Source organism: Chenopodium album, chromosome 23 (genome assembly GCF_948465745.1).
Source record: "Chenopodium album chromosome 23, dcCheAlbu1.1, whole genome shotgun sequence".
Classification (NCBI taxonomy): Eukaryota; Viridiplantae; Streptophyta; class Magnoliopsida; order Caryophyllales; family Amaranthaceae; genus Chenopodium; species Chenopodium album.
In genome coordinates, this window is record NC_137856.1 from 3,669,465 (window position 1) to 3,696,452 (window position 26,988).

General features: G+C 33.9%; 3 protein-coding genes across 3 annotated transcripts; 1 reads left to right on the forward strand and 2 right to left on the reverse strand.

Annotated features, from left to right (window-relative positions):
* Positions 1–1,406: 1,406 nt before the first annotated feature.
* On the forward strand, positions 1,407–15,914 carry LOC145607948 (kinesin-like protein KIN-7O). Its single transcript, XM_081663543.1, has 33 exons — positions 1,407–1,632; positions 1,735–1,824; positions 2,503–2,621; positions 2,779–2,892; positions 2,981–3,062; positions 3,313–3,380; positions 3,453–3,527; positions 3,702–3,847; positions 3,947–4,049; positions 4,124–4,204; positions 4,344–4,412; positions 4,502–4,561; positions 4,642–4,803; positions 5,671–5,727; positions 6,646–6,888; positions 7,047–7,112; positions 7,197–7,367; positions 7,468–7,572; positions 9,200–9,283; positions 9,428–9,577; positions 9,663–9,776; positions 9,874–9,960; positions 10,041–10,244; positions 10,329–10,514; positions 10,877–11,083; positions 11,210–11,299; positions 11,387–11,527; positions 12,590–12,687; positions 14,354–14,432; positions 14,523–14,684; positions 14,820–14,936; positions 15,044–15,112; positions 15,390–15,914. The coding sequence occupies exons 1-33, from the start codon at positions 1,509–1,511 to the stop codon at positions 15,615–15,617; spliced, it is 3,951 nt and encodes a 1,316-aa protein (XP_081519669.1). The 5' UTR covers positions 1,407–1,508; the 3' UTR covers positions 15,618–15,914.
* Positions 15,915–16,759: 845 nt separating this feature from the next.
* Positions 16,760–19,596, reverse strand: LOC145609611 (GDSL esterase/lipase At1g28610-like). The gene is made up of 5 exons (XM_081665062.1): positions 18,291–19,596; positions 17,726–17,938; positions 17,446–17,591; positions 17,073–17,346; positions 16,760–16,974 (listed from the first exon to the last, which is right to left on the reverse strand). The coding sequence occupies exons 1-5, from the start codon at positions 18,550–18,552 to the stop codon at positions 16,760–16,762; spliced, it is 1,110 nt and encodes a 369-aa protein (XP_081521188.1). The 5' UTR covers positions 18,553–19,596.
* A 1,522-nt stretch (positions 19,597–21,118) lies between these two features.
* LOC145609613 (putative disease resistance protein RGA1) lies at positions 21,119–24,571 on the reverse strand. The gene has a single exon (XM_081665063.1). It carries the CDS (start codon positions 24,569–24,571, stop codon positions 21,119–21,121), a length of 3,453 nt encoding a protein of 1,150 aa, XP_081521189.1.
* Between the last annotated feature and the right edge of the window lie 2,417 nt (positions 24,572–26,988).

Sequence of the window (26,988 nt, forward strand, 5' to 3'; positions counted from 1 at the left end):
TAGTTTAAATGACTAGGGTGGCTAACGCGAGTTAGTTATTTTCGGGGAGCTCTTACCGTTTATTTATTTATTTATTATATTTTTTTTGAATGGCTTACGGTTTAATCTTATGCCACAAATTTAGTTGTTGACAACATTAATAAAGGCAAATATGTAAACAAATGTTTTTAGGGGTATACGTGTTTTGTACACTATTCTTAATAAAATGCAATTAACATTGATAAAGGAAAATAAACATTTTAGAGGATGTAATTGTTCAAACACTATTTATAAGAGTTATTTCATACTTTTTAAAAGGTATAGAAAAGCTAGTAATCACATAAATATGTGACGTTGTTTGGTAAGTATGGTAATTACCTTATTCGAGCATTCGAGCAAAATTAACTTATTTGATCAACATTAGCTTATTTGGCTATTAAATATGCTAATTAAAAGTGTTTGATGGGAAGCTTATTTAGCTTTTTCAATTAGCTTATTCAATATCTTACGATGAAATGACACTTATACCCCCTTTTAAATTAAAATCCAACCTCAATTACCTACCATGACTATTAGCTTATTGGTCAATCATTTCACATACTCAACGTCTCAAACAACTTTAAACTGTCAACTATTTACCAAACACCTTTATACAATCGGCTAATAAATAAGTCAGTCAAATCAACCAGTTAATCAAAATCAGCTAACACAAATGTCTTTAGCTTTTAGCTTTTCACTAAATACGGCCTACAATGAATCTTGCATTATATCTACTCTTTTTTTTTTAATTTTTTTTTTACAATTTCTCAGAGGTTGAAGATGACAACTTTGATTTCAAGGGATAATAAATTTTTAGTCAAACAACATATTGCATGATATAGAAAAAAATAATAAATTTTTAGTCAAACAACATATTTCATGAAATAGAAAAAAAATACATATTCTGTATTAACTTCTCTTTTTTTTTTTTCTTTTTTTTAAAATTTTTTTATTTTATTTATGGTTTGGAGGAGACCCATCCTATAATGAGTTTGGTGATATTCAATAGCTGGCTTCATGTATGAAAGTCGGAGAACTAACCAACTATTCTAACTTCCTATCTCTCCATATAAACTTATTGTCTACAATACATATTAAAATTTAAAATCTGCTTCGTATATTATTTGTCAAACTTGTACTCTTCAGATATCCGTGTCGACTTTAAAAATTGTGAGGGTTCAAGTCCCTCCGTTTAATCAGAGGAGCTTGTAAACGAGAAGCACCAAAGACCTCCCTCATTGACTTCCTAATTAGTACGAGTATGAAAGTATGGATCACAAGTCAAATGAAAATCTAAGAACTTTTTAAAACAAGAAAAGGCGGGAAAATGCAACAAAAATACATACTCTCAGTTTCTACTTCAATTTTCAGTTGCAATTGAGCTTCATACTCAATTCAACAGAGAAATCAGAGTTTTTCCCCAAAAATTCCCCAATTTTGTTGATGAACAGAAAATTCGAACGCAAAATTAGGGTTAATTCAATTTGAAAATGGAGAGGATTTACGTCACAGTTAGGGCAAGACCTCTTTCTCCAGAAGACGCGAAATCAAGCCCTTGGAAGTTGTCTGGCAACTCAATTTTTTACCCTAATTCTTCTTCTAAGTTCGAATTTGGTATCTTTCTCCTTCATTTGTCGAAATTGATTTCGAAGTTAAGTAATTTTTTTAGGGTTTTGATTGATTTTTTTTTTTGTTTTGGTTGATAATTTTATGCAGATAGGATTTTCGGAGAAGATTGTAAGACTAAGGAGGTATATGAAGCTCGTACTAAAGATATTGTTTCAGCCGCTGTCGGCGGGTTTAATGGTATTTTCTTCTCTCTCATTTTTGGGTTGTGTTTTGAGTGTTGAGAAATTAGGGGTTTACATGAAATTGGTATAATTGTCAAGGAGTTGTATTGATCATACGGTTGATTGAATAATCGAATGTTTGAGTGAAGCTGTAATAATTAGCAATAATAAAAATACTCAATTGTGTTGGAACTTGGAAGTGTGTGTGATTGCAGGTTTCTTTTGGTGACATGGTTAAAATGGGCTGAATTGATGATTTTTTTTTAATTTTTATTTTGGAAATATTGTTGTTTTGTTTGGTGCTTTAGGAAACGACAATAGTGTTTTTAGATGTGTTGATGGATGATTGGATGGGCCTATTGGGTGAAGGCGGAAATGGAACTTATTAAAGTAATCACTTTGGGAGGATGATCGTATTTAACTACTAATAATTGCTCAAGCATACATATTAAAAGATTTGTTAGTTATTGCATGGATGCGCACAACTGACTAGTAAGATTCCATTGGAGTTTAACACTGAATGATGATATTGCATTGTTATTGTAAAGTGAGAAATAGCCTGGAATAAGAAGGTTAAATGGGTAAATAGTATAAAGTTGAAGGTTTAGTGATTTGGTTTCTATGCTTTAGTTTCTTGTTTCACATTGATCTTTGATATATATGTAAATGACTGATGTCTTACACTGATATTTAGGTACTGTATTTGCTTATGGACAAACAAACAGTGGGAAAACACATACAATGCGTGGATCCCCTTGTGAACCAGGAGTCATTCCTCTAGCTGTTAGGGAATTATTTGATATAATTCAAGAGGTATATCCTTCATCAAAATAGCCTATTTGCTAGAGGCTTTGGTTGGTGTTGTGTTCTTTTAAATAATTGATCATAGATGCTTGCTGCCAAGTTCCTCTGCATGATATTTCTTACAAATGTCAACACCCTATGATCTTATGTCTTCTTTTTGTTAAAGGTTCCTGATCGGGAGTTTCTTTTGCGAATGTCTTATTTGGAGATTTATAACGAAGAGGTCAATGACTTGTTAGTTCCTGAACACAGAAGACTGCAAGTTCATGAAAGCCTTGAGGTACCTATAAGGCTATAACTTATATTCTTACTAATCGAATAAGCTGATCAAAATTTGCTCTATCCTTCGCTCACTTCTTTTATTGCAGCGGGGCATATATGTTGCTGGTTTGCGTGAAGAAATTGTTGCCTCACCTGAGCAAGTCCTTGAATTTATGGATTTTGGAGAATGTATGGCTTTTCTTCGTTTCTTCCCACCCCCCCTCCTCTCTCTATTTCTGATTGTTGCAAATTTTAACTCAAGAATTGTTGTCTGAACTGTAATTGTTGGGGCTAGGCTTAAAGTTGTATAAACCTATTTTGACTCTTGCCAATCTTCTTCTGTTAATGTGTGGTTATGCTGCTTTTGAGATGGATTTTTGAGCTACAGTAAAGTGTAGGAGTGTTGTCCGTCTTTACATTTAAGTATATCATTTTGCAGCTCATCGTCACATTGGAGAAACTAATATGAACTTGCACAGTAGTAGGTCTCACACAATATTTCGCATGGTACTGCCTCTACTCTTTTATATTGCATTTTAAAAATGCGTAGCTGCTCTGTCTCACTAGTTCTTGTCACAGATAATTGAAAGCCGAGATAAAGCAGGAGATGAAGAGTCTGGGGATTCCTGTGATGCTGTCCGTGTCTCTGTTTTGGTATGGGGAATCCCAACTATTCTAAATCACAATCTGTTTCTCAATCCTTTACTTTAAACTTTTGATTGAGCAACTTGTAACTATATAGCTACATGAAGACTACTGCCAAGATTTCTTCTGACTTACTTTTATTGCCTGGTATGGATTCTAATTTTATATCACGGTTTGATCCAGAACTTAGTTGATCTTGCTGGCTCAGAACGTGCTGCAAAAACTGGAGCAGAAGGTGTACGTTTGAAAGAAGGTTCTCATATCAATAAAAGCTTGATGACTCTTGGAACTGTTATAAAAAAGCTCAGTGAAGGTGCTGAGAGTCAAGGGTAGGATCAATTGCTCTGTAATCTTTTGGTCAGACGACTATTACATATTACTTACATCATGGTCTTTAATTATTTTCTTACTTTTTACATGTGAGGCAGGGGTCATGTTCCTTATCGAGACAGCAAACTTACACGTATACTGCAGCCTGCCCTTGGAGGAAATGCTAATACAGCTATAATATGCAACATTACACTTGCACAGGTTAGAAAACCTTTGTTTAGATTACTATTTGAGTTTTATCTGCTTTCCCTGAATTGTGGTTGTTGCTTTTGCAGATTCATGCAGATGAGACAAAAAGTAGTCTTCAGTTTGCAAGCAGAGCTTTACGAGTCACTAACTGTGCACGCGTTAATGAGGTCTTAACTCAGATTTTTGTACAATTGCAGACTCTGGAGTCTATTGTTGATGCTTCAACTACTTATACAATAGTGTTGATGTTTAAGGACACCATGGGTTTTCATTTTTGACCTAATGGCTAATCATGTTCGTCTTCAGATCTTAACTGATGCAGCCTTGTTGAAGAGGCAGAAAAAAGAAATTGAGGAGCTTCGGGGTAAATTGCAGGTTGCCATTACATAAACTGATATCCTTGTTGCAATTACCATTTTCTTGTCTTATTCTCTGGCCTAAGAGAGCAATGGATTTGTTTTTAGGCGTCTCAATCGGATCATCTTGAAGAAGAAATCCTCAACTTGAGGAACACATTATTGCAGGTATGAGGTTATTTTATGTGTAAGCACAGTTGTCAACTACTGTTGTCTAAGTCCTGAAATTGTTTTACCTGGCCATGTAGACCGAGTTAGAGAGAGAGCGAATTGCTCTGGAGCTGGAGGAGGAGAAAAGAGCTCAGGTGGAGCGTGAGAGGATGCTAGAACAACAAGCGAAAAAGATAAAGAACTTGAGTTCTATGGTATTAAACTCGAATAGAGAGGAAATTCGTGATCATCCTAAAAAGGTGTGGCTCATAGAATATATGTGCTTCTATCAATAGGGTATTGCTTTTGATGTCCTATATCCCAGTTAAAACTCTTGATTTATGTGAATTTATCATATACTTATTGGCAGTAACTCCTTGACATCTGGTCTTCTCCTTTTTTTTCTTGCAAAAAACGTATGCTATGTCATATTACCTTGTTCTCTCCGCTGCAGAAGAGAAGGAAAACAGGACAAATATATTTACAGTTTGAAACTCGTGTACCGGAGTGTCTTAAATCTGGACTTTCTTTAGATTTTACACTATCTGTTAACTTTCTATAGCTATAAATCCTGAGGTTCCCCATCCTTTCCGTTCAACTTTTCTATCTAATGATGCTAGTTTACAGTGCTACTGTTGGGAGTATGGGACTTGGAAGTATACATAAGTCATAGCGACAAGTGAAGCAACTTATTTCTCGCAATATTGAAAATTATTGTCTAAGTGCAATTATTTTTAAAAATAAATGAGGTGCAGTTTTAGGTACTCAATGCTAATACAGTGTTATTGTTTACTTAAATTTAATATCTAATTCTGCATGATTTTGAGTTAGTATCTTATATAGATTCACAAGTTCTACCTCTTCTCCAGCCGTTTTGTCAGCATAAGCTATGCATGTAAATTGTATAGGAAATTACTGCTATCGACATCAAATGCTTTCTGTTGGAGTCTGAATTTGAGAGATGACATCTGGAATTCTATATTTCTATCCTTGTTGTGTACATATCTGCTTTTGCTGTGGTGTTGACATGTTTGTAACTTAATTCTCATTTCTGCTACTCTTGGAGGTGCTTCTTTCTCCAACTCAATTTTGTATAACTCTTACTGTTAATCTCTTTTATTACATAGGACAAGAGACGTGATACATGGTGCCCTGGTAAACTCACAGTGGAGGCTTTCAAAGAAGTAAGACATTTACTGTGCCTTTGTCATGATATAGAAGGATCTTGTGCTCTGTATACTGGTCCTATTGCTGTTATTAATTAGTTTTGAGTGTTTTTAAGATGATGAGATGATAAATGCGTGTGTATGTTAATATTTACAATTTACATCAACATTTCCGTTTTCTCATGTTCATTTTATTATTATTTTTATGGCCTGTTTGTGCTCTTTCTAGAGATCTCATTATTGAATAATTAACAGTTGTGGAGGTGCTCTTCAGTCAATTTAATAACAGGACTAAATATTTTATTCCATATTTATAGATTAAAAAAGATTAGTGTAAAGGGATAAAGATGGAGAAGACTGATGAGCATGATTGCATGAGACAATTGTTTAATTAGAGCCTTGGGGCTATAATGCTGAGTTTCATTTCAAAAATTTTTCTATCATAGCAGCTGTCTTTCATAATATTACCATGAGACGGTTGAATGCTTCCAATAGCTATTTCCAAATTTGCTTCCCTTATTATTTAAAAAATAAAATAAAATAAAATAAAATAAATTTTGATTCTTCATAGCCCTCACTCGCAATAGATTAGATAAAAAAATAAAAAAAAAAAATATCTGGAGACAAAGCAATATCATAATTCTTCTATCAATTTTATTTGCATAAATCAGTTTGGTACACTTCTTGATCTCAGTGGAAACCTGCATTGCTACTATGGTTGGATTCAATGTCCCAGGATTCATAACTTGTGGATAATGCTGCCCTAGCGATAGATAAAATGGGAACTTGACCCCAAATTTTTTTATTTATATATTTGCATATCTTTTCTACCGTATCTATTGATAGCCATGTCACTGTTCTCTTTCATTGTGTCAGGAACTTACTTTTCAGAGATTCCTAACAAAGTTTACTGAAAAGTTTGAATTTTCATTTTAGGCATCTAACAAGATGGATTTAAGAACTTCTGGTATGAAAGGGAGACAAGAGCGTGATCAAAGACCTCTTGTTCCTTTTGAAGACCTTGTAACTGAATGTGAAGCTACACATGATGTCTCTAGCAAACAAAAAAAAGATCACGATGGCAGTTATTCAGATGATTGTGTGCTTCCAGACCCATGTACCTTGCTCAAAGTTACTAGCAGGAGAAAAATGCCACAAAAGAAAAAGGCCTTGCCTATGGTTAGTATATTATTTCTTTGCCTTTTTCTCCAATCAATACCTCTGTTGTTATGCTGTGCTTACAGCTTAGCCTTCTAAACTTCCTATTGTAAGTATGTTACTGCCTTCAACCCATTATAACAGTGATCTCTGACATACTTTGATTTCTTCTCTCTCAGGAGAACAATGATTTAAATGAATTGCAAGCAGAATATGAAGACCTTTTCCTTAGATTTGAAACTCAGGTCTAAATTTTTTCTCTGCCTTTGTGTTAAATTAATTTGAAGGGAGTTGACATAACACCTAATTCTTCTTTATTTCAAACGCAGAGGATCATGTATGAAGTTCAGCTTGATTGTTTAAATAGAATGTCAAAAACATATGCAGAAAACTTTGATTACCCCACTCATTCTCCACACAGTAATTCTTTATCTGGTGACAACAATATGCTCTCAATAGATACAGATGCTACTCTTTTAATTGAACAGCTAAAAGAGCAGGTAATTTTTCTGTAAATATTGGTTTGTTCTACACTCGTATGCCATCTATACCCCTTGCACTTATGTGTATTGTTATGATTTTGCTGTGTTTGTCTTTCAGATTAAGGTGTTAGAATTAGAGAAAGTATCAAGTGAGCAGAATTTGGAAAGTATAATTGATTTTGAGAAAAAGCAGAAAGCATGTGCAGTGGAAAAGTATGAAGAGGTATTCATGTTTAATTTATTTTTTCAGATTTAATGTTAATATTCATTACATTCTTGTATCTGAGAAATTTGTTTTTTTAACTTATTTGTGGATAATTATCAAGAGCCTCATAGTCATAGTTTGATAATGTTGTGCATGTGTCTGTATTCTTATCTCCACTTGGTGAATCCCATTATATCTGGATTTCAAATTTTCATTTGTTCCTCCTGGGGGTAATTTTCTAATACAAGTATACAACAACCAAAGCGTATATCCTTGTATCACCATAAAATGGGCATTTTTTCACTAGGGGGAAAAGTTCTGAAACTGCTTTAAATTTAATACTCTAAGTATACAACAACCAAAGCTTATATCCTTATATCACCACAAAATGGGCATTGTTTCACTTGGGGGAAGAGTTCTGAAACTGTTTTAATTTTACTATTCTACGTATGATATTGGGATTAAGAACCATTAACCCTTGTAACTCTGTGTCTCCTTTTTTCTAATCAATTGCAAGTATCTGATTTGGAAAATTAGTTACAGAAGAGGCTAGAGATTGTCATGTTATTTTACTTGACTATTGTCAAAGGGAGCACTGTAAGTTCTATATTTAGGTGTCATGAAAATTAGTTACAGAAGAGGCTAGAGATGGTCATGTTATTTTACTTGACTATTGTCAAAGGGAGCACTGTAAGTTCTATATTTAGGTGTCGTTTGGTTGCTATGGGCATTTACTTACCTTAGGAATTTGTATTTCATGGGAATTAATTACCTACATCAAATTCCTAGGAATTCCATAAAGTTGTTTGGTTGGCATGAAGGAATTTACAAATCATGGGAATTTTTACTTACCAAGGGGGGGTTGGGTAATTAACTTCCCATGTTTTTGTGGGAAGTCTCAATTCCCATGAATTCGCAATGCCCTCATTTACACTTTTTATTGTCTAACCAAACAACCCTTTCATTCTCAAATTCCCATCATTTTTCACTTCCCTCACTCATTTTCTTTGTGCTACCAAACAAGTAATTTGAATGATTGCATTGGATGGATCAGTACAGTTTTTTTTTTGGTCGTTTACAGTATTTAGATGTTTCATGGGGAACTCATAGTCTCATACAACAATGGAAAGAAAAAGACCCGTCGCAGCCTATCTTGGATGACCAGCTTGTTATTGCTTTATGTGGTTAATCTGGTTATGTGTTTTTGTATTGCTTGTGTCGTTCTTTTTTTGAATTTCCATCTGGCTTTACATTTGCTTTCCTAATGTTTACTATCTTTGTTGACCTGCTCATTTACTTTTCAATGGCATGATTTGCTTCTCATAGTGTTGGTAATCTCACTAGTCTAAAGTCAGAATTCAGAAGGATGGTCATGCTTTATAATATACATTATTTTATCGATCAGAAGCTTTAAGTTATGAACATTGCAAACTTAGTGACATATACTAAAACAACCTTAGTGCTTATATAGAACTTCTATGTAATTTTTTTCCCTTTCATTTTCCGATTAGAATGCTTGCATCCTTTGGCTCCTCCTTGCTACGATGGCTACTTTTGTTTAACTTTCAATCTTTCTGCTGGATTGTTCCCGTGTTCAATCATCTCTCCTTGTGTGCTGATGGTTTGTTGTCCTGTAAATTTTCAGCTCTATGAAGAGTTCCAGAATGTCAAAAAGGAGGCTGGGGTTGCTTGTACTAAATTGAGTGAAAGATATGCTGAAGCAATGGAGGTAAAAACTTGCTACTTTTGCATCTTTGCAATAAATTTAGTGTTTTATATTTTACAGTATAGAAATTCTTGCTTCCCTCTTTATCTTCTATCTTTTACTTTATTATTAATTGAGTGAATGGCAAATTATTCTTGGGTCGATCAGGAAAGCAATTCAAACTTAGTGTCAGAGCTTCAATTAGAGGTCCAACAAACATGTGAAGAAGTCCAAAGCCTGAGTACTTTGTTTGGATGCATCTCCTCTGTCAATGAGGAACTTCTTCAGAACCATTCCAATGCACTTGACGAGTTACATGTATGTTTTTTGTGATCCTTTACCATATTTAAAAATGAATATGTTGAAAGAGTAGAGAAAGTTGATTTGCTTTGAGATTGTGCAGAATTTGAAATTGTTTTTGGGCGAAAACTCTCTGCTATTGAGATCAGTTGCTAATGATCATGAGAAGCTAACCAATAGCTTGAAAAACAGGATAGTCGAACTTGAGAATGAGAAGGTGAGGTATCACATAACTGAAAGAAGCAGCAGGATGAAAGTTATTATTATGGTTTTCATCTTATTTTAACAGATTCAATATCTTTGGAATGATGCAGCTTATGTTCAATAGTCAAACTACTGATCTTAAAAAACAACTGCAAGATGTGAATATAAAGGCTCAGGACTCTGAAAAAGCCTTGGCTGTAAGTTTCTTTTCAGTAGGTAATCTCTGTTGTGAATGTTGATTTTCTTCCTTTGTAAACACATATCCTTCTTGTTACAGGATCTCTCAGAACAGTTTAGTATGGAAAAATCAGAACTTTTAACTCGCATTGAATTCCTTGGGAAAGAAGTGTATTCCTTGTCATCTTCTTCCTTGTCTAGAGAAAAGGAGACACTGAGGAAAGATCTTGAGAAAACAAAAAATAAGTTGAAAGAGACCGAATCAAAGCTTAAGAATTTAATGCAAGAGAAAACTAGACTTGAGGTACTAAGCTATTTCCTTGTATTAAATCTTACATAACAATATAATTTTATATCATGTTGAGGCTGTGTGCTTTGTCATGAGTAGGGTGAGAGAGCTAATGCTGAAAGAGAGATAAAAAAATTGCATAGTCAGAAGACTCTTCTTGAGCGTGATATATGCAAACGAGACTCCCTTGCTGGTAGAAGACGCGAGTCCTATGTTGATCGCCCCAGGGCAGCTGATTCCAAAAAGACAAGGAGTCAAGAAAGCGTTATGCAACAGACACTGCAGGTATAATGTAGTCTTGCACTCTTGCTTGCTTGTCAGTTGAATAATGCTGATGTTGATAGTAAATTATTTAGATCAAAATCTAGTTTGCATTATTCATAATTTCCTATAAAAAATGGAGGCATATTTCTATATTAATTGTTGTGAAAAGTATATATGATAACCTCATTTTCCCTTTTTGGTCTTACACGCTATCTGACTAGTTAATTACTGCATGATTTTTCCTAATTAAGATTAACCTTTTGGTGGGTTTACTAAAGTTACTTTTTTTTGTAGCTTAAAATTTTTTGTGCAAGACTAATATGAGCTTTTAGCTCTATAATGTTTTCCATACCTGAAAAATTGTTGTTTTAATTGGTATTTAGGATGATTATAAGAAGCTGGAAGTTCTTGCTTTTGAAATGGAAACAACAATTGCTTCTCTTGAAGAGGAGCTTGCTGCTGCAAATCAAGAAAAGGAAGAATTACTTGCTAGAAATGAAAGTTTAAGTTTTGAAATTGAGATGTTATCTGACAAGAATGACACGTCAAACAATGAATTAAATGCTTTGCAAGAAGAGCTTTCGGATTTAGTAAGCTTCTTAGCCTTTCTATTTTATGTTGTATATGTGCATTACAGTTTTGCATATTATTGATTGCCTTTCCTTCTCCTTTGTTACTCTTAAGATTTTGAAAGGCATTTATCTTTTTCTGATCAGAGATTGAAGTTTGAGAAATCTGAAAGTTCCCGCCTGAATATGGAAAGCCAGTTTAATCTATTGGTTGAGGAAAAGGAGGAGCTAGCAATGGTATCTTGATTTCTGATTAAATTTACAATAATTATATTTACTTTTCTTTGCATTTTATGCTTATCTACTCTGTATCTTGATTTTCAGCAACTCACAAATACCCTTTTAGAATTGGAGGAGGAAAAGGCAGTGTGGTCAGCAAAGGAAAAGGCTTCTGTTGAAGCCATTAAGGAAAAAGCATATGCTTATAATGATGAGCTCACTTTATTATCAAGTGAATTATCACAGGTAAAATTCATATCAATATTTTTTGGTTTCTGAACCATGCATGTTCTACATCTTGGTAACTCTTCCCCTCCCCATTAATCAAGCTTTTGCACTGCGTATGTGATATGGCTTTTGCCCTAAGCTTAAATTCCAATTGCGTGGAGGTTTAGTGTTTTTTTATGGGTGAGATCGGGTAGTGGTGGCAAGGTTGATCGAAAACACTAAAATGAGAGAATGTGAAACGTGACAATTTACTCCCTTTTTCTGTCAAATTGACTGCTTGGTTCCAACAGAGAATTCAAGTAGTGCAAAGACTGCAAACTACTCATCATTGCTGTAATGTTTATTTATATCGTATGATGGTGGTGCTAGAGATTAGCTTATCAACAATATATTTTCTCCAGATTTCTTTGAAGGTTATCAACAATTCTCTTCGTGGATTCCTCCATACTTTCGGAGAATTGCTTTGATACCTCCTACATTTTCTGTTCAAGTGATTGTGACAAAATCGGAGCTCCAGCAACCTCCATTTTTTTTCCTTTTGAAAACAGAATTTCAGTGGCTGATTACCAGGACAGAAATGCTCTGATACCAATTTGCTAGAGATTAGCTTGATTACAGCAGTATAAATGGCAGAAAAACAGAAGGAAGATGATGATTATATTGATCAGATGAGAATTACACTAAATTGGATGATAATTCCACTTTCGAGAGGTGAATGTTCTCCTAATTTGAGCTTTCGAGAGACTCACACTCTCAATACAATTCCCACCATATTCAACATGATGATTATTCCTCCTAAATATAGATAACTCTCATAGCAAACCTCTAACTTATTCCCCAAACTCTCATAACAAACCTCTAACTTATTCGAGAGGCCTATTTATAGAAACTCTCATAACAAACCTCTAACTTATTCCCCAAGTCACTACTAATAGACTATGACTAATATGCCCTTCTCCTAAATATTGATTCCTTGCAGGTGGTTTATGTTTGATTTAGATGTAGTAACTTTGACATGAAGTTATAATTTTTTTTGTATATGATATGTGCTTAATCTAGCGGTATGTTTGTCATATGAAGGTAAAAAGTGAAATGATGTCTTTCCAAAAGGAATGTGAGGCCCTTCAGGAGAGATTGAAATGTGCAGAGGAACATGCAGAGTTGAAGACAAAATGCAGGTCTGCATCAATTGTCTGATCACCATTTTATTGTGATTTGATTTTCTAGTCAATACCTGTTTATCACCATCACGAAATCATTGATACCAAGTAAAGATGAGTCTGCATTTTGTCAACAAGCACATTCATCTTAGACATGCCTCTTTCATTTAGTGCAGTTGACATCTTTATCGAACTTGGTTTTGTATCCCAAAATTTTGAAAAATTCATGGGCACAGCTTCATTTGGAATCTAGGTTCCACATTTAAACTCAGCCTTTCCCCCAGAAAACTTAGATCAAGACAAGTATTTTTGAGGGTAAGGTACTATGATAGAGTAATAAATAGCTCTTAAGGGAAGTATAAACCCAGATAGGGATAGTCCATTTCCACTCCTGCACAATCTATTCATATTTCACTTGGAACAGTTTCAATTCTTTTTTTTTGAGGATTTACTATAGTAAAATGGGTACACTCCTTATTAAAAACGAGTTTATACTGAGTTTTGCAACATGGACTCAGCTACAAGCCTATAAGTATCTATATACTATCATGGGTCCATAACATGCCCACTTTCCAGACTGACCTCGTTCTAGAAAATTTGTATGTTTTTTCCCTTGAGCTCCAATGCCTTTAAGCATGCTGTTAAGTATCCTATGACGGTACCAATGAAGTAGCCTAGGCACATAGCTTCATTGAATTCTTTAAATATTTTGTCTAAGCTATTGATGATTATTTGTATGACTGCACCACTGAACACTAGCTCCTGGACTATCAAATGAACCATAGTCCATCAAGCTGTAAGCTTTGTTTATTTTCAAATGACAAGTTACTGGGGAAAATCCGAGACTGACATCAACAGAAATTAGTCTATGCATGTTCTTTTTCTCTATCTCACAATATATAATGAACCTGTTCATGGTATTAGTATATTTCCATAGCATCAACCAGGCAGCCATTATTGTTAGAATATATGTTAATATATTCTATATTATTGTATATATCTCTATGTTAGTTAAGTGTATATTTAGAGTATATCCTTTCTTAGTTTGTTAGCATAATTATAGCATAAGATTGCTATTGCAAACGTTATATACAATTTACAATAGCAATCTTATGCTATAATTATGCTAACAAACTAGGAAAGGATATACTCTAAATATACACTTAACTAACATAGAGATATATACAATAATATAGAATATATTAACATATATTCTAACAATTATTCACACCGGTGCACATTAAAATACTGCTACCTGAACTGTAGATGAGGTTTCTTCTACAAATTATTGTATTTTATGCAATTGGTGCTTTTAAAGGCCATCATGTACTTGGATACTCCGTATAAGATGATAGTGGTGGCATAATTGAATGTTTCACTTTTATTACTTTTACTTTAATATATATTTATTTTTATTTATAAAGATTATCTCTTCTATTGTATTCTACTTATTATATTTCATAAATAGACTAGTTTTGTTTACTGAATTAATTAAAGACATTGTTGAGCTTTGGGTTGGGAAATAGCTGAACAGAAAAGATGCAACAGATTTTGTAACTCATGTCAGGTTCTTTTGATTATACTGGAGAAAAGCAATTTTAATTTACATTTAGCTTATGATACTTTCAGCTATTTTTCTTTGTATAAAGAGAATGACCATGTGCTTTTCAAATATGTTCTGTAGCATGGAGAGTTTATCCGAGATTGATCAATTGAAGCATGCACTTGAAGTGGCGGACAATGAGAAGCGGAACTGTGAACAGGTTTGTTCCTTGTTCTATTTTAATTTCAAAATCTGTTAAAATGAATTAGTTTTTCATTATACTAGCTACATTGATGTCTTTCCATCACAGCTATTGGAGTCTAAGCTTGATGATTTATCTTCGGAGCATAGTCTTGCGTGCAAAGAAGTGGATAAGCTTCAGATGGAGTTAGCTACTCTCAAAACGGAGCAAAAAGATTTATTATGTAGGATCAAACAAGAGCAAGGATCAAATTTGTCTAATGACTTGCAGGTCTTATTTACGTTTTTCTATTGTCAAGAATATTAGTCTAACAGTTGGTAGCTATGCATTGCTTGAAAAAGTAAACTGCCTGTAGTTACTCCTAATAAAGGCAGTTGACCTGTTTAACTCATATCATTCTTACAGATGAGCAAAAGCCAGCTCCAGTATATGACTGAAGAGAGGGACAACTTGAAGGCACAAATTGAAGAGCTGCAAGGAAAGGTTGAAATCGATTGCATAGGACAATGTGATGAAGACAGGGTAAAGTTGATAGTTTATTGGCACTGCCATCTGCTGTATCTGATTACTACTACTCGATAAGTCTATAACCTTAAATATATCTAAAACTAAGTTTGTTTAATTTGCAGTTGACAGCTCAGCATGAAGCTGAACATCTTTCAAAGAGATTAACTGCACTGGAACAAAAGATACATGATGTGAGTGCTTGTACAGTTGGATTTCTATTTTTACTGTGCTTGTGCTAGAGGGCGTATACTGTAGATAGTCAAGATAGGAGGTGATTAGTTTGCTGAATTGATCAATAAGCTTATTGAGTTGGTGTTCCAGTAACTACTCTCTCTTGAACTGATCTTCTTACACTACGTATAAAATCTTTTGGAGGAATCCTGTTCTGATGCAGAATGTCAGTGCGATCTGTTTCTCCTCTTCTGAACGGATCTAATAAAAAAAAATTCTCTTATTTATTTTAATCAGGATGAAGTTAAGAAGAACAAAGAGACAGCAAAGCTACGAATGAGACTCCGATCTACACAAGCTAAATTGGATGTCTTTCGGGAGAGGTACAAAGAAGCTTTAGATGAGCAGGATTTCATGCATAAGAAATTTGAGCAAGCTTCCACTATGTTGAAAGAACGGTTGGCTTCCTATGGTATAGAGGTGCTTAACTTGAAGAAACAACTTGCTGCTGCAAATACTCATTAACCATATCATGTATAGATATGTTAAGAGAAACACGTGTTTTGTACATTGCAGTGGTTCGAAATTGGGATTCATGTAAACTTAGGTGATTATCATTATCTATTAGGGAGTATATATTTATAAACATATCGAACTAATGTACTAATTAATTGTAAAAATATTTGCAGCTTGTGTATTTAGTAGGAGTTGATTAACAAAGTAGTTTTTTTAGTGGGGAGGGATTGATTCTGATGCAATTTGCTGCTTTCTTGGGCTGTATCCTGTATGACTGTATGTAACTTCATGTTTGATTAATGATGATAAACTCAATTACTCATACATGAAGTATTATTTAAGAATAATAAATACTTCAGTTTTTGTTGTAATATTTATAATATCTAATGAACTACGGAGGGTTTATTGTTTATTTTATTGGTTTGTAATAAAATGAAAGAAACTTGTTTGATAATGTTTATGAAAAAAAATATTTCTTCGGCTTTCTTAAAATTGCAATGATTTGACTATCATTTTTGTTGACATAAAAATTTGACCATTAACATTACTAATTTTCTATTAAGAATTCAAAATATACCCTAACTCTCTTTTCAGGATTAATAAAAAAAAATGTACCTTTACTTATATATGATGCTATTATGTACTCGTAAATAGGGGTGTGCATTTTAATTTCTGGACCGTAAAACCGACCGAGATGATTAGCAGTCTGCATGCTGTTAAAATGCAGGGGAAAAAAAAAATTAAAAAAGGTAAAGTCGGTCCACCGGAATGGACCGTATTAAAAAGGTCCAGACCGGGACCAGACCGGCAGATTACGGTCCGGTTTCCGGTCCTTAAAAATAGCTTGTCCCGGTCCGGTCCGGTTTTGGACCGGTGCACAACCCTACTAGTAATATTTAATTCTCTAATGACCCACCATGAGTAGAACTCTATTTTTTTCATCACCAATAGCTTACAACAATAATTTAAGGGAAAAACTTAAGAAAAAAATGTTATCCAAATTACTTTAAATTAGGTCATGTAACAAGCTTACGAAGAAGAAATATTAAATACTTGTAGATGTTTATTGAAGTTAAGTGCATTGAAAATACAAAATATAGTTCGTAATCTAATAAGTAGTAATTAACACACACTAATGAAAAAAATTAAACTTAATTAAAAATGCCTCGAACAATTTGCTTGAATAGCCCTTTAGCCATAACTCTATAGGCATGTTGAGTCATATGCACTCCATCCCAACTCACTAGCTTAGATGGATCGCGACAAACTGGAACTCCATTATTGCCACACATTCTTGTAATGTTAAAGTTGTACTCGTTATCCCCAATTCCACAACATGTTTTTTGTACTTCATCCTTCTCAAACCCTGCATATCGATAAATATATGTATTAGTTAAACAAAAGGCTAAAAATTTAATTTCAAAATCAAACATTAAAATGTGACAATAATACTATATCACTAACCATTTGAAGTAGCATTTTGAAGGAGTCCCTTCAATGCGTTGAAATAATCAGCATAGACAATTGCAACGTTCGGATGTTGTGTTTGAAGCTCTTTGATAGCTAATTGTAATCGATCATTTTGAAACGTTGCGAAATTATTTAAACCCTTTAGGCATTGGAGCTCATCGTACATAGTTGAGTCATTCGTCTTGAAATTGCTTAGATAAATAGGCATGCATCCGATTGCAAAATTACCAGGAATTACAACTTTAGTAGCACCAAAACCAATCAATTCCTGCAATGTATACATAGTTTATAATTAGTAATCTGCATACATTATATGTAATGAACAATTTAAAATCATTCATAAATAATATGTTAGTAAAATAACAACCTTCACGGCACTCATAATGGCTTGAAGTACTTCATCTACCATTTGTTGCACTTCTTCCATTGTCTTTCGTCCAAAAAACGCATAATTAAAGTCGTTGCCTCCGGTTTCGACGATAAATAATGCATTTGCGAGTTTGGCCTTGCAATCTGCATACATAATTTGAATAAAACGATTAGTAAACTATTGCCTCGACCATCATTAATATCTTTAACTATGTATTACAAAAGCACTATCTCAAACTTTTTAAAAGGACGGGATAATTAGAATTAATAAAAATTACCTTTTGGATTAGGGCAAAGCGAATGAAGGTGAGACTTAAACCAAGCCATTTGAACAGATAATGAACTGTTGGTAACCGGCGATATAATGTTTTTAGCAGCTAAGGTTGAAGTGTCAAGAGCCGTCGATCCCGCAACAGCGAAGTTCACACCATGAGCGAAGTTACCGGCTTCATTAAGATATGCATCAAGAAAGGGCAACTTGAAGTATTTTGCTGTAATTTATACAATAAAGAAAATTTATTAGTGATACATATATATCGGCTTACTGATTTATGCAATATAGATAATCAATATGATTGTATTAAAATGCAATTATTATAAGAGTACGGCTAAATATTACTAAGTACTACGTAGTTGTTTAAGAGTTTTTTTTTCTAGTTAAAAATCTACTCTCTTTGATCTTTAAATTAGTTCTTTAAACCTAACTACGGTCAAAGTAGAATATACATGCATAGTGCACAAATTAAGTCATTGAAGTTAAATAAGCTAAGTATAAAAACGAATATCAAACACTATAATATAAAAATAAAGATGATTAGAAATTCTATTAGCAAGATGACGTACCAAAAAAATCAATCATGAGAAGACCATTAGAGCAACGACCAGTAGGCTTATGGAAGTAAGTTTGTCCATAAGGAAGTCTTGCAAAGGCGGTATGTTCACCAATGGGGGATTCACGTATCAAGTTACCGGTGTCGGATATCGAATCGCCGAACTGATAGATCGCATCTATTTTGGGTACTTGTTGAGAGAGTGCATGGATACGGAGAGGAAAGGAAGAGCAAAGAGCAAGAACAATAAAGAATACTAGTTTCATGCTAGCCATGATTTTCTTGTTACTATGTACTTTTCTTTGTTTGGGTTGTGTTGTGAATAAAACAAAGGGGGAGAAGTATCAATTTATAGGAATTAAGGGTCGGAAAATACAAATCCTAGTCGGTTTATCCGTTTATAACTAGGTTTACTAACTTGCAACATAAGAAAAACCATTATTGCTATTGTATATAGGATTAATGTTTCCTAAATTACCATATTTCAAAATGTGGAAAGCTAAACGTCGCCCTCGAATCTCTAACTAACGCCCGCAAAATAACCTAAAATTACGTATGTATCCTTATTATAAAAATAATTAATTTTAGCTTATTAACACTTTTGTCCTACGAGTACTTAAAAATTTTAACCATTCTCTTTGTGTTCAACGGCCACCAACGATCAACCTTGGAATTTAATTTCTAGATTCCTCGTTAAACTTTATTTCCTAAAAGAAAAAAAAAATTACTGTACTTTTTAATAGAAAGGAGTTGGCAGATGTATCGCCCAAAATGGAGTACTGAAACTAGTGACAAATTGTTGGGCATTCTAATAAACAATAATTAATACAAAGTAGTTCAATACTCGTAATACATAATAACAATGAGAAACGCCCAAAATTTTCGCCAGATTTATGGTGTAACGCCTAGATCTTACAAACCGCCGTATGGGTGATCGAAATTTCTAGGCGTTTAACCCAGAGATTTCCGCGTTTCAGCTCAGAAATTTCGATTAACCGCCCAGAAATTTCGATTAACCACTCGGTGATTCGAAAGATCTAGGCGTTTCAGCCTAGACATGGCGAAAAAATTGGGCGTTTCCGCCAATTCCAGAAAAAAAAAAAAAAAAACAATCTCCGGTGACTGAGAAGGGATGAAATCCAGTGTTACCGGAGCAATATTGTAGTACGGTGATAGCAACGACGGACTGTGGTGGCTGGATTTGTAAGAGAGAGAGTGAAATCAAAATACGCAGAAGCTGCAAAGTGATGTACTATGGACAAATATTAAAATGGGAGTGGTGGTGGTTTAGAGAAAGAATTTTATTTTTAAAGAGAGTGTAAATGGTGGTAAGGTGATAAGTGGTGGTAGTGCCGTAGTGGTGGTGGGTTAATATTGTGATTGTATGATTAAATTCTTTGTTTTTATACGTGAGGGTAAATTCGTAAATGTGTTTTATTGTGTGGGCGTTAGTTAGATATTCGAGGGCGGTATTTAACAACCCTCTTTAAAATATATAAAATGTCTTAAATACTGTAGATAATAATTATCTATGAAATTATTATCTGCAATATTTAAACTATTGTTATTGTATATAGGATTAATGTTTCCTAAATTACCACATTGAACTAATTTTGCTAAAATATATAATAATTAATATCTACAATATTTAAATTAATATTATTATCTACAATATTTAAGACAATTTATAAATACAACAACAATTAGATTAAATAATCATAACCATGATCTTTGTAGATGGCATTTGACATTGATGAATATTCTTTTTCACATAGCTGTTTGATACAACCTTCCACACAATGAGGTCTTTTTTATCTATTATAGCTTTGAAATCGAACAATACTTGATGCAATTAGTGTAAATGTAGAATGATTAACCTTCATTGCAACATTGACAAATCTTCATCAAAATATCAAGCAATTTTCCCTGTAAAATTAAAAAATAGCCTGAAATTATTTTAAAGAGAGAAATTAAACCCATTATACGAGTAAATATAGCCCAAAAATTGGATAGAGAAACAATTTGACGATCAATTTTAATGCAACAACTTTATTAACGAAGTTATTACAGAGTATTACTCAGTAGAAAAAAAAAATATCACGGAGTAATACCATACTAATTAAATAATTAAGAATACTTCTAGCCATGCTGAAACCATGGGTCACCAAAGTAAAATGTAACACCGTTAACTATTAGGCACTAGTATTGAACAAATATCTAATGACAGGACGCTAAAGTGAGAATACTGAAACCATGGGTCACCAAAATGGAATTTACTTAAACGTTGGGACACCAAAGTGTAATTTTGAGGAAGAAAATTAAGAGGGTGATGAGAAAGGCTAGGTTAACAAAGTATCTAGGTTTAACAAGTGGATAAACACTCATTGTTTGTAAAGCAACAATTGTACTCTGAAATTTAGGAGTAGCGATAACGGTTTCATTTATGAACATGGAAAAAAAAAAATTCCATTTAATTATAAAGTTGCCAATTAATAAATAACCAAAGTAAATCAAAGTATATCAATTAAAGAGATGAATTGTATTGTACTCATTGTTTGCTTACTACTTTAACTTATGGAGTTATGGTAATGGTATAACATGATATCCAAATGTTTTACTTCGCTACAAAAGACAAATATTAGACTTGAATAAAAAAAATGTGGCAATTCAACTCGAATTGTCAAATCTATAAAAGAGCTGCTTCTCGTACAGTAATTCACTTGAAAATGTTACCAAGTTTAACATAGGCACAAAGAATTCTACTAATAATAGATTATGTATAATGTTAAAAGAGCATAATAAAGATTATTGTACAAAAAATTAACATACATAAGAGGGATTTCATAAATCTAGTGGTAAGATTAATAAGGAAGGAGCATCGGAGGTGATTTCCACTGAAGAGATGTGTTGAATGTTAAGCCAATCTTCTCCAGTTGAATATTGGCATCTTCTCTCCAGTTGTGTTGAGCAATACGAAATCTTAAGGTTCCTGAGAGAAGTGAGTTTCGGCATCCAATTCGGCATTGATTCTAGCTGACTGCATCTTACTATAGACAAGGTTCGAAGGGCTTTTAAGAACTGCATCCAATCAGGCAAACTTTGTAGTTGTGGGAGATCAATCAATTGTATGCAGGTGAGCGAGTGATAAAGGGATTTCCATGGCATGCCATCTTCTAAAAGGCTCAAGTTTTTGGTGTAGTAGATGTGTAACATCTCCAAAGCAGTGAGATGCTCAATTCCTCCAGAAACACTCCTTAGTTTGGAGCAACCTATAATATACAAGGAACGCAATGAAGATGAGCAACTACGAAACACCTCCTCAACTACTTCCAAACTCTCTACCTTGCTCTTTTTTATGGTCATAAATTCGAGACACCTTAAAGCCTCCATAGGTAGTGAATTTAGCCACGCCACATCGTCTATGCACACCTCCCTCAATTTGGGAATTGACATACTCCTCGAATTTCTAGGATCACAACAAAATGAACATGATGGAGAATTACACGAACTCTCACCCTTTTCGGTATTCATTATTTGGAGTCTATTGTTGAATGCGACTAAATGCAATCTTTCCAATTTAGGACACCACGGAGTACATGTCAAAAGCGGGCATTGTTCTATTCTTAATGACTTCAATTGAGGAAAAAGTAATTGTGAGCGATATGGCATCCCACTGGTGCTGCTATCAACAAGGAGTTGATCTCCTGCCTCTACCCTTGTCATCCACCCTTTGAACTCTTGCAAATTCTTTAGCTCAAAGCGTTCAAGGGATGGAAAGAGTAGTGAGATTATATCGTCTTCAATATTAATGTGCTCCAATTTGTCTAACTCTGAAAGTGTTAGGACTCTTAGATTACTCAAGTTTCCCAAACATGGTAGATACTTCAATTCCCCACAATTGAAAAGACCAAGCTCAACAAGATTTGGTAAAGTGGTTACCCAAATAGGCATCCTTACACCATGATAACCTCGAACAACTAACTCTTTTAGATTACAATGTGGCTGCAACTCTTCCATCAATCTTCTTTCTACATCGTTAATTAGTCTTCCAATACATTCATCGAGTTTGAAATCAACTTTGATGCGATTGAGATGTTCCTTGTGCCTCAAGTATAATCCTCCCCTTATATTGCTCTCTTGAACACTTGTAGCATTATTAGGCCACCTAATGTCGATTTCAAGATGACCCGTCAAATTGTTAAGAGCTGTTAGGTATTCTAGTCTATCAAACCATTGCTTCCAACCTGAACAACTCCCATCTCCACCCACAACAAACTTATTCAAAGTACGAAGGCAAATCAGCTTATCTATGCCTTTTGGCATAAAAGATAGACTAGAGCAACCATCTATATCCAACGTCTCAAGCTTAACTAAGCTACTCAAATCTTTTGGTAACTCTTTTAGTTTATCACACCCTTTTAATAGCAAGGTTTGCAGATTATATAATTTCGCGATAGACTTAGACAGCACTTCCAAATCTTTATTATATGAGAGATCTACGTACCTCAAATGCAATAGCCCTCCAATAGAGTTTGGTAAACTCTTAATTGTAGACCCAGCTAGGTCCAATGTCCTTAAGCATCTGCAGTGTGTAACAATTGCTTCTAGTGTAACTTTGTCCATCTCATCAGCATCTCGACGCCAGTGGCCAGCATAAAAATATGAGCGAATATGTGTCTTACCAAAGGAGTATTTTGCAAATGAGCTTCTTGCGAGAGACAGATGACGAACCTTTTTATCTAGGTTGCCACTAGCCGTTTTAATTGTACAAAGCTCCTTCCCTATGACACTTTGAGCAACATCGTGCATGAGATCATGTATCATAAATGACTCTATTTCTCCATTTGTACTTTTTGATCGTACATTATGGAAAAAACATCTCCGCACCAATATAGATATATATTCCTCGCCTGCATCTTCTATGCTTTGACCTTCGTCTATTGGAACAATATACCCCTGTGCCATCCAAAGGCGTATCAACATCTGCTTGTCTATAATATAATTCTTCGGAAACACTGCACAATAACTAAAGCAACACTTTAACGGAGATTCAAGATGATGGTAGCTAAATTTTAACACCGGCATGATATCATTATGGCTCTCTCTAATGTTGCCCAATCCGGCGATATCCCGAAACGATAGCCACTTACTCTTGTCTTGACCATACAAAATACCTCCTGCCACTTTTATAGCAAGGGGTATTTTAGCACATTTGTCAACAATCTCACACCCAATCTTAACCAAGTCATTATGAGGGTTTGATTGCTCCGACCCAAAGGCTGACCTTTCAAATAAGCGCCATGAATTCTCATGTGACAAGCCCTGGAGCTTGTGCATCGTGCCATTTCCTATGATTCTTGCCGTTGACTCGGAACGTGTGGTTGCCACAATCCAACTTCCCCTCTGATCTCCAATCAAGAACTTTGCTAGCTCATTCCATTGTGTGCGATTCTCAGTCCATACATCATCTAACACGAGTAAGAATCTTTTGCCTGCTAGTTTTTTTCGAAGTTTGAGTTGTAGAAGATCCATGGTGGAATCCTCATGATTCTTCTCTCCCAAAATCTTACCAACAACTTCTTTCACATCTAGTTGATTCTGATCATGATCAGAAACACAAGCCCACAACCTTAACGGAAACACACTTCTGACCCTTTCATCGTTACACACAAGTTGGGCAAGAGCAGTTTTACCCAATCCTCCCATTCCCACAATTGTGAGATACGACACATTACATTGAACATCAGAATCAAGCAACATACCAATGATTCTCTCCAAGTCATCTTCCCTCCCAATAATATCTGTTGCATCCACATAAGAACATGTCTCGGGCCTTCTCTTCCTAATAGGCTCATGATCAAGCTTAAAGCGAAATTGATCATTGTAAGCAATCGCACCCAACTTCTTCTTGATCTGTTTAACCCCTCGAGACATCTTGGATGCAATTCCAAATGGGTTGGAATTAGAAAAGAAGTGGCGCGCCTTTTTGGAAAGACTAACACCATCTTCCTTTAGGAGTTGCTTATGCTCAGCGAGTGTGACAAACTCATCAACAAGATCATCTGCTTCATAAACAGCATCCTTGAGCTCTTGAAGCCAACCTTGTGCTTCATGGGAGAGCTCTTGCTTGGATTCCGCATCGAGCAACACGGCCTTGACAGCCTCAACAGTACGTTGAAGATCATCAAGGTCAGATTTGTAGCCAAAGAGTGAAAGGGTCTCATTGACCTCTGAACATTGCAAGGCTGCAAACAAAGTTTGAGCAACAGAGAGTGTTGTGCCTACAATATCCATTTTTATGCAAAATAATGATGAGAAAAGATGGTATGAGTTTTGAGTTTGATCAAAAAATTCATGCTTCGTTCAACCTAAATAGGAGTAAGATACTATTAGTCCGTACAACAAAATGACCCCTTAATTAATCTTTTTTTTTTTATAAGACAAATTAATCATTTCGTTGAAATACTGTAACATTAGCACTTGTTAATATGATTAAAGTATCATCATTATTAAGCCTACTCGACAACAATAATAATTTAAGATCAATTTGCTATTTAAAGTATCATCAGCATTATTAAGCTTACTCATCATTTCACTAACAACAATTATTTAAGACCAATTTGCTAAATTGTAATCGACATTATTATTATTTTTTTTCTTTCAGCTAGAGTAGGTCGGTCATAGACTACGTATACATATTAGCTAGGTGGAGGCATATATTGTAATAAGAAGGGTCCTACATGGTCGGAACTCCTAACGGGTCAACCTGCTACAATAATAGTGTAATTAAGAATATATATTAGTACTGTAGAAGTAGTAGCATTATATTCTGGTCTGAATACTGAATAATTAAAAATACATGTACTACGTGCACTAGTATACTATTATATACTACAGAGTAATATTGCAAGATTTGCAAGAATTGCAACCATTATTTCTTTAGAAAGTTGTACAATTATCGCAACGTAAAAGTATTTCGTTTCTCCTTCAATTCCATACTAAATAGTAAATATCCATTATATATATAGCAAGCTAAAGAAGAAAAGCATGTATAAAAGGAGAAATCTAGGAAGTAGGTGAACATCAATATCAGCTATTTTCAAAGTAAAACAATAAAAAAAAACATTAATCCCAGTGGTTCCACGAACTTGCGTTATTTATTTGTTTGTTCTTCTTCAATTGATGGGGTGGAAATTTGACATATAACCTAATAATCACAAACAAACAATAATAGTGCTTTTGAAAAAAAAAAGAAAAAGAAAAAAAGAAAAAGAAACAAACAAACAATAAAAGTAATTGATGAATGGGAAAAAATCAACTTAAAATAATAACTAGGTTAAATCCCGTGCCATGCACGGTAATTTTTAATACTTAATACTTATCATTAGTTTAACACTATTATTTAATAAATAAAATATTATTCTACCTAATTGCAAAATACGATGAAAGTTCTTACAAAAAAATTTTAAAAACTTTATCACACTAAAATAAATAGAGTGAATAATATATGCATGACTAATAAAAATAACTATGAATTACATTACAAAGTTAAAGATAGAAAACTATTATTGCATAATATTGTATAAAAAGAATAATATCTTTGCTTGAATGTGTACAAATGGAATATATTTATTAAATCAGAAGTGAAATATTATTGTAAAGTTTGTATTTAAAACTTCTATAAGAAGCTTTGGCCAAAAAATTAAAATAAAAATAAAATAAATAAAAAAAAAACTTTTGGAGGGAAAATTTATAACCAGGAGATGACATGTGTCATTCCTGGTTTCGCCTTTAGTATAAAGTTATAGATGTAAACTTACAACTATTCCCTTTGTTCCCGAAAAAAGGTACTCGTAACATTTGGTGGTTTTACACTTCTAATAATAATAAAAATAAAATAGTTAAAAACAATGATTAGATATCATTTATATCAAGTATTACGATATATAATAAATTAACTTTGAAAATAGAGATATTTGTATTTGGAGAATGCAAATGTATTTGTAAATAAGAATAATTGCTTTGGAAGCATGTAAATATTTACTACCTCCGCCGTTACACATTATTTGCAATGATTTGTCATAAAGTATAAAAGTAGAGAGGAAAAATGTATAATCGGTTCAAATAATATGTAATGGAGGTAGTAGTTAAATACTCCATATAAAAGTTGCATGAAAAATATGTATATATGAGGGAAATGTTTTTTTAAAAAAAGTATTTTTTTAATTTAAGAATAAACTGAAATGTAATCATTAAAAGAGTGTCAGAAGGAATAAAAAAATAAATAAAGAAAAAAAAAAGCGCCTTGTAATCTTGTATATGTCACTATTAGTGCTACTGCTAGTGATATCATCTACCCTTGTATAGTGTTTGTTACCTTAAATGTCCGTACACTATTTGTAAGAGTTAAAAAAAAGAGGAAATAATAAATATTGATGAGCTCAAATAAGTGAATAAACATTTTAAAAGAGTATAATCATTTAGGAAATTTTGACATTTGCTATCAGGAAAAACACCACTCTTCACATTTGCTACCTGTTTAAAACTTTTTTTTTACTTTGCTACCACCTAAATCACATTTTGTTAAAAATTGCTACCACATGTCTTATTCTGTTACTGTTTCCGTTAATGGGGCTCAACCACCTTCTTGCCACCCCTCCCACCTTCCAGCCTCCCTGCTACCACCAACAATCAACCACCAACGACCTCCC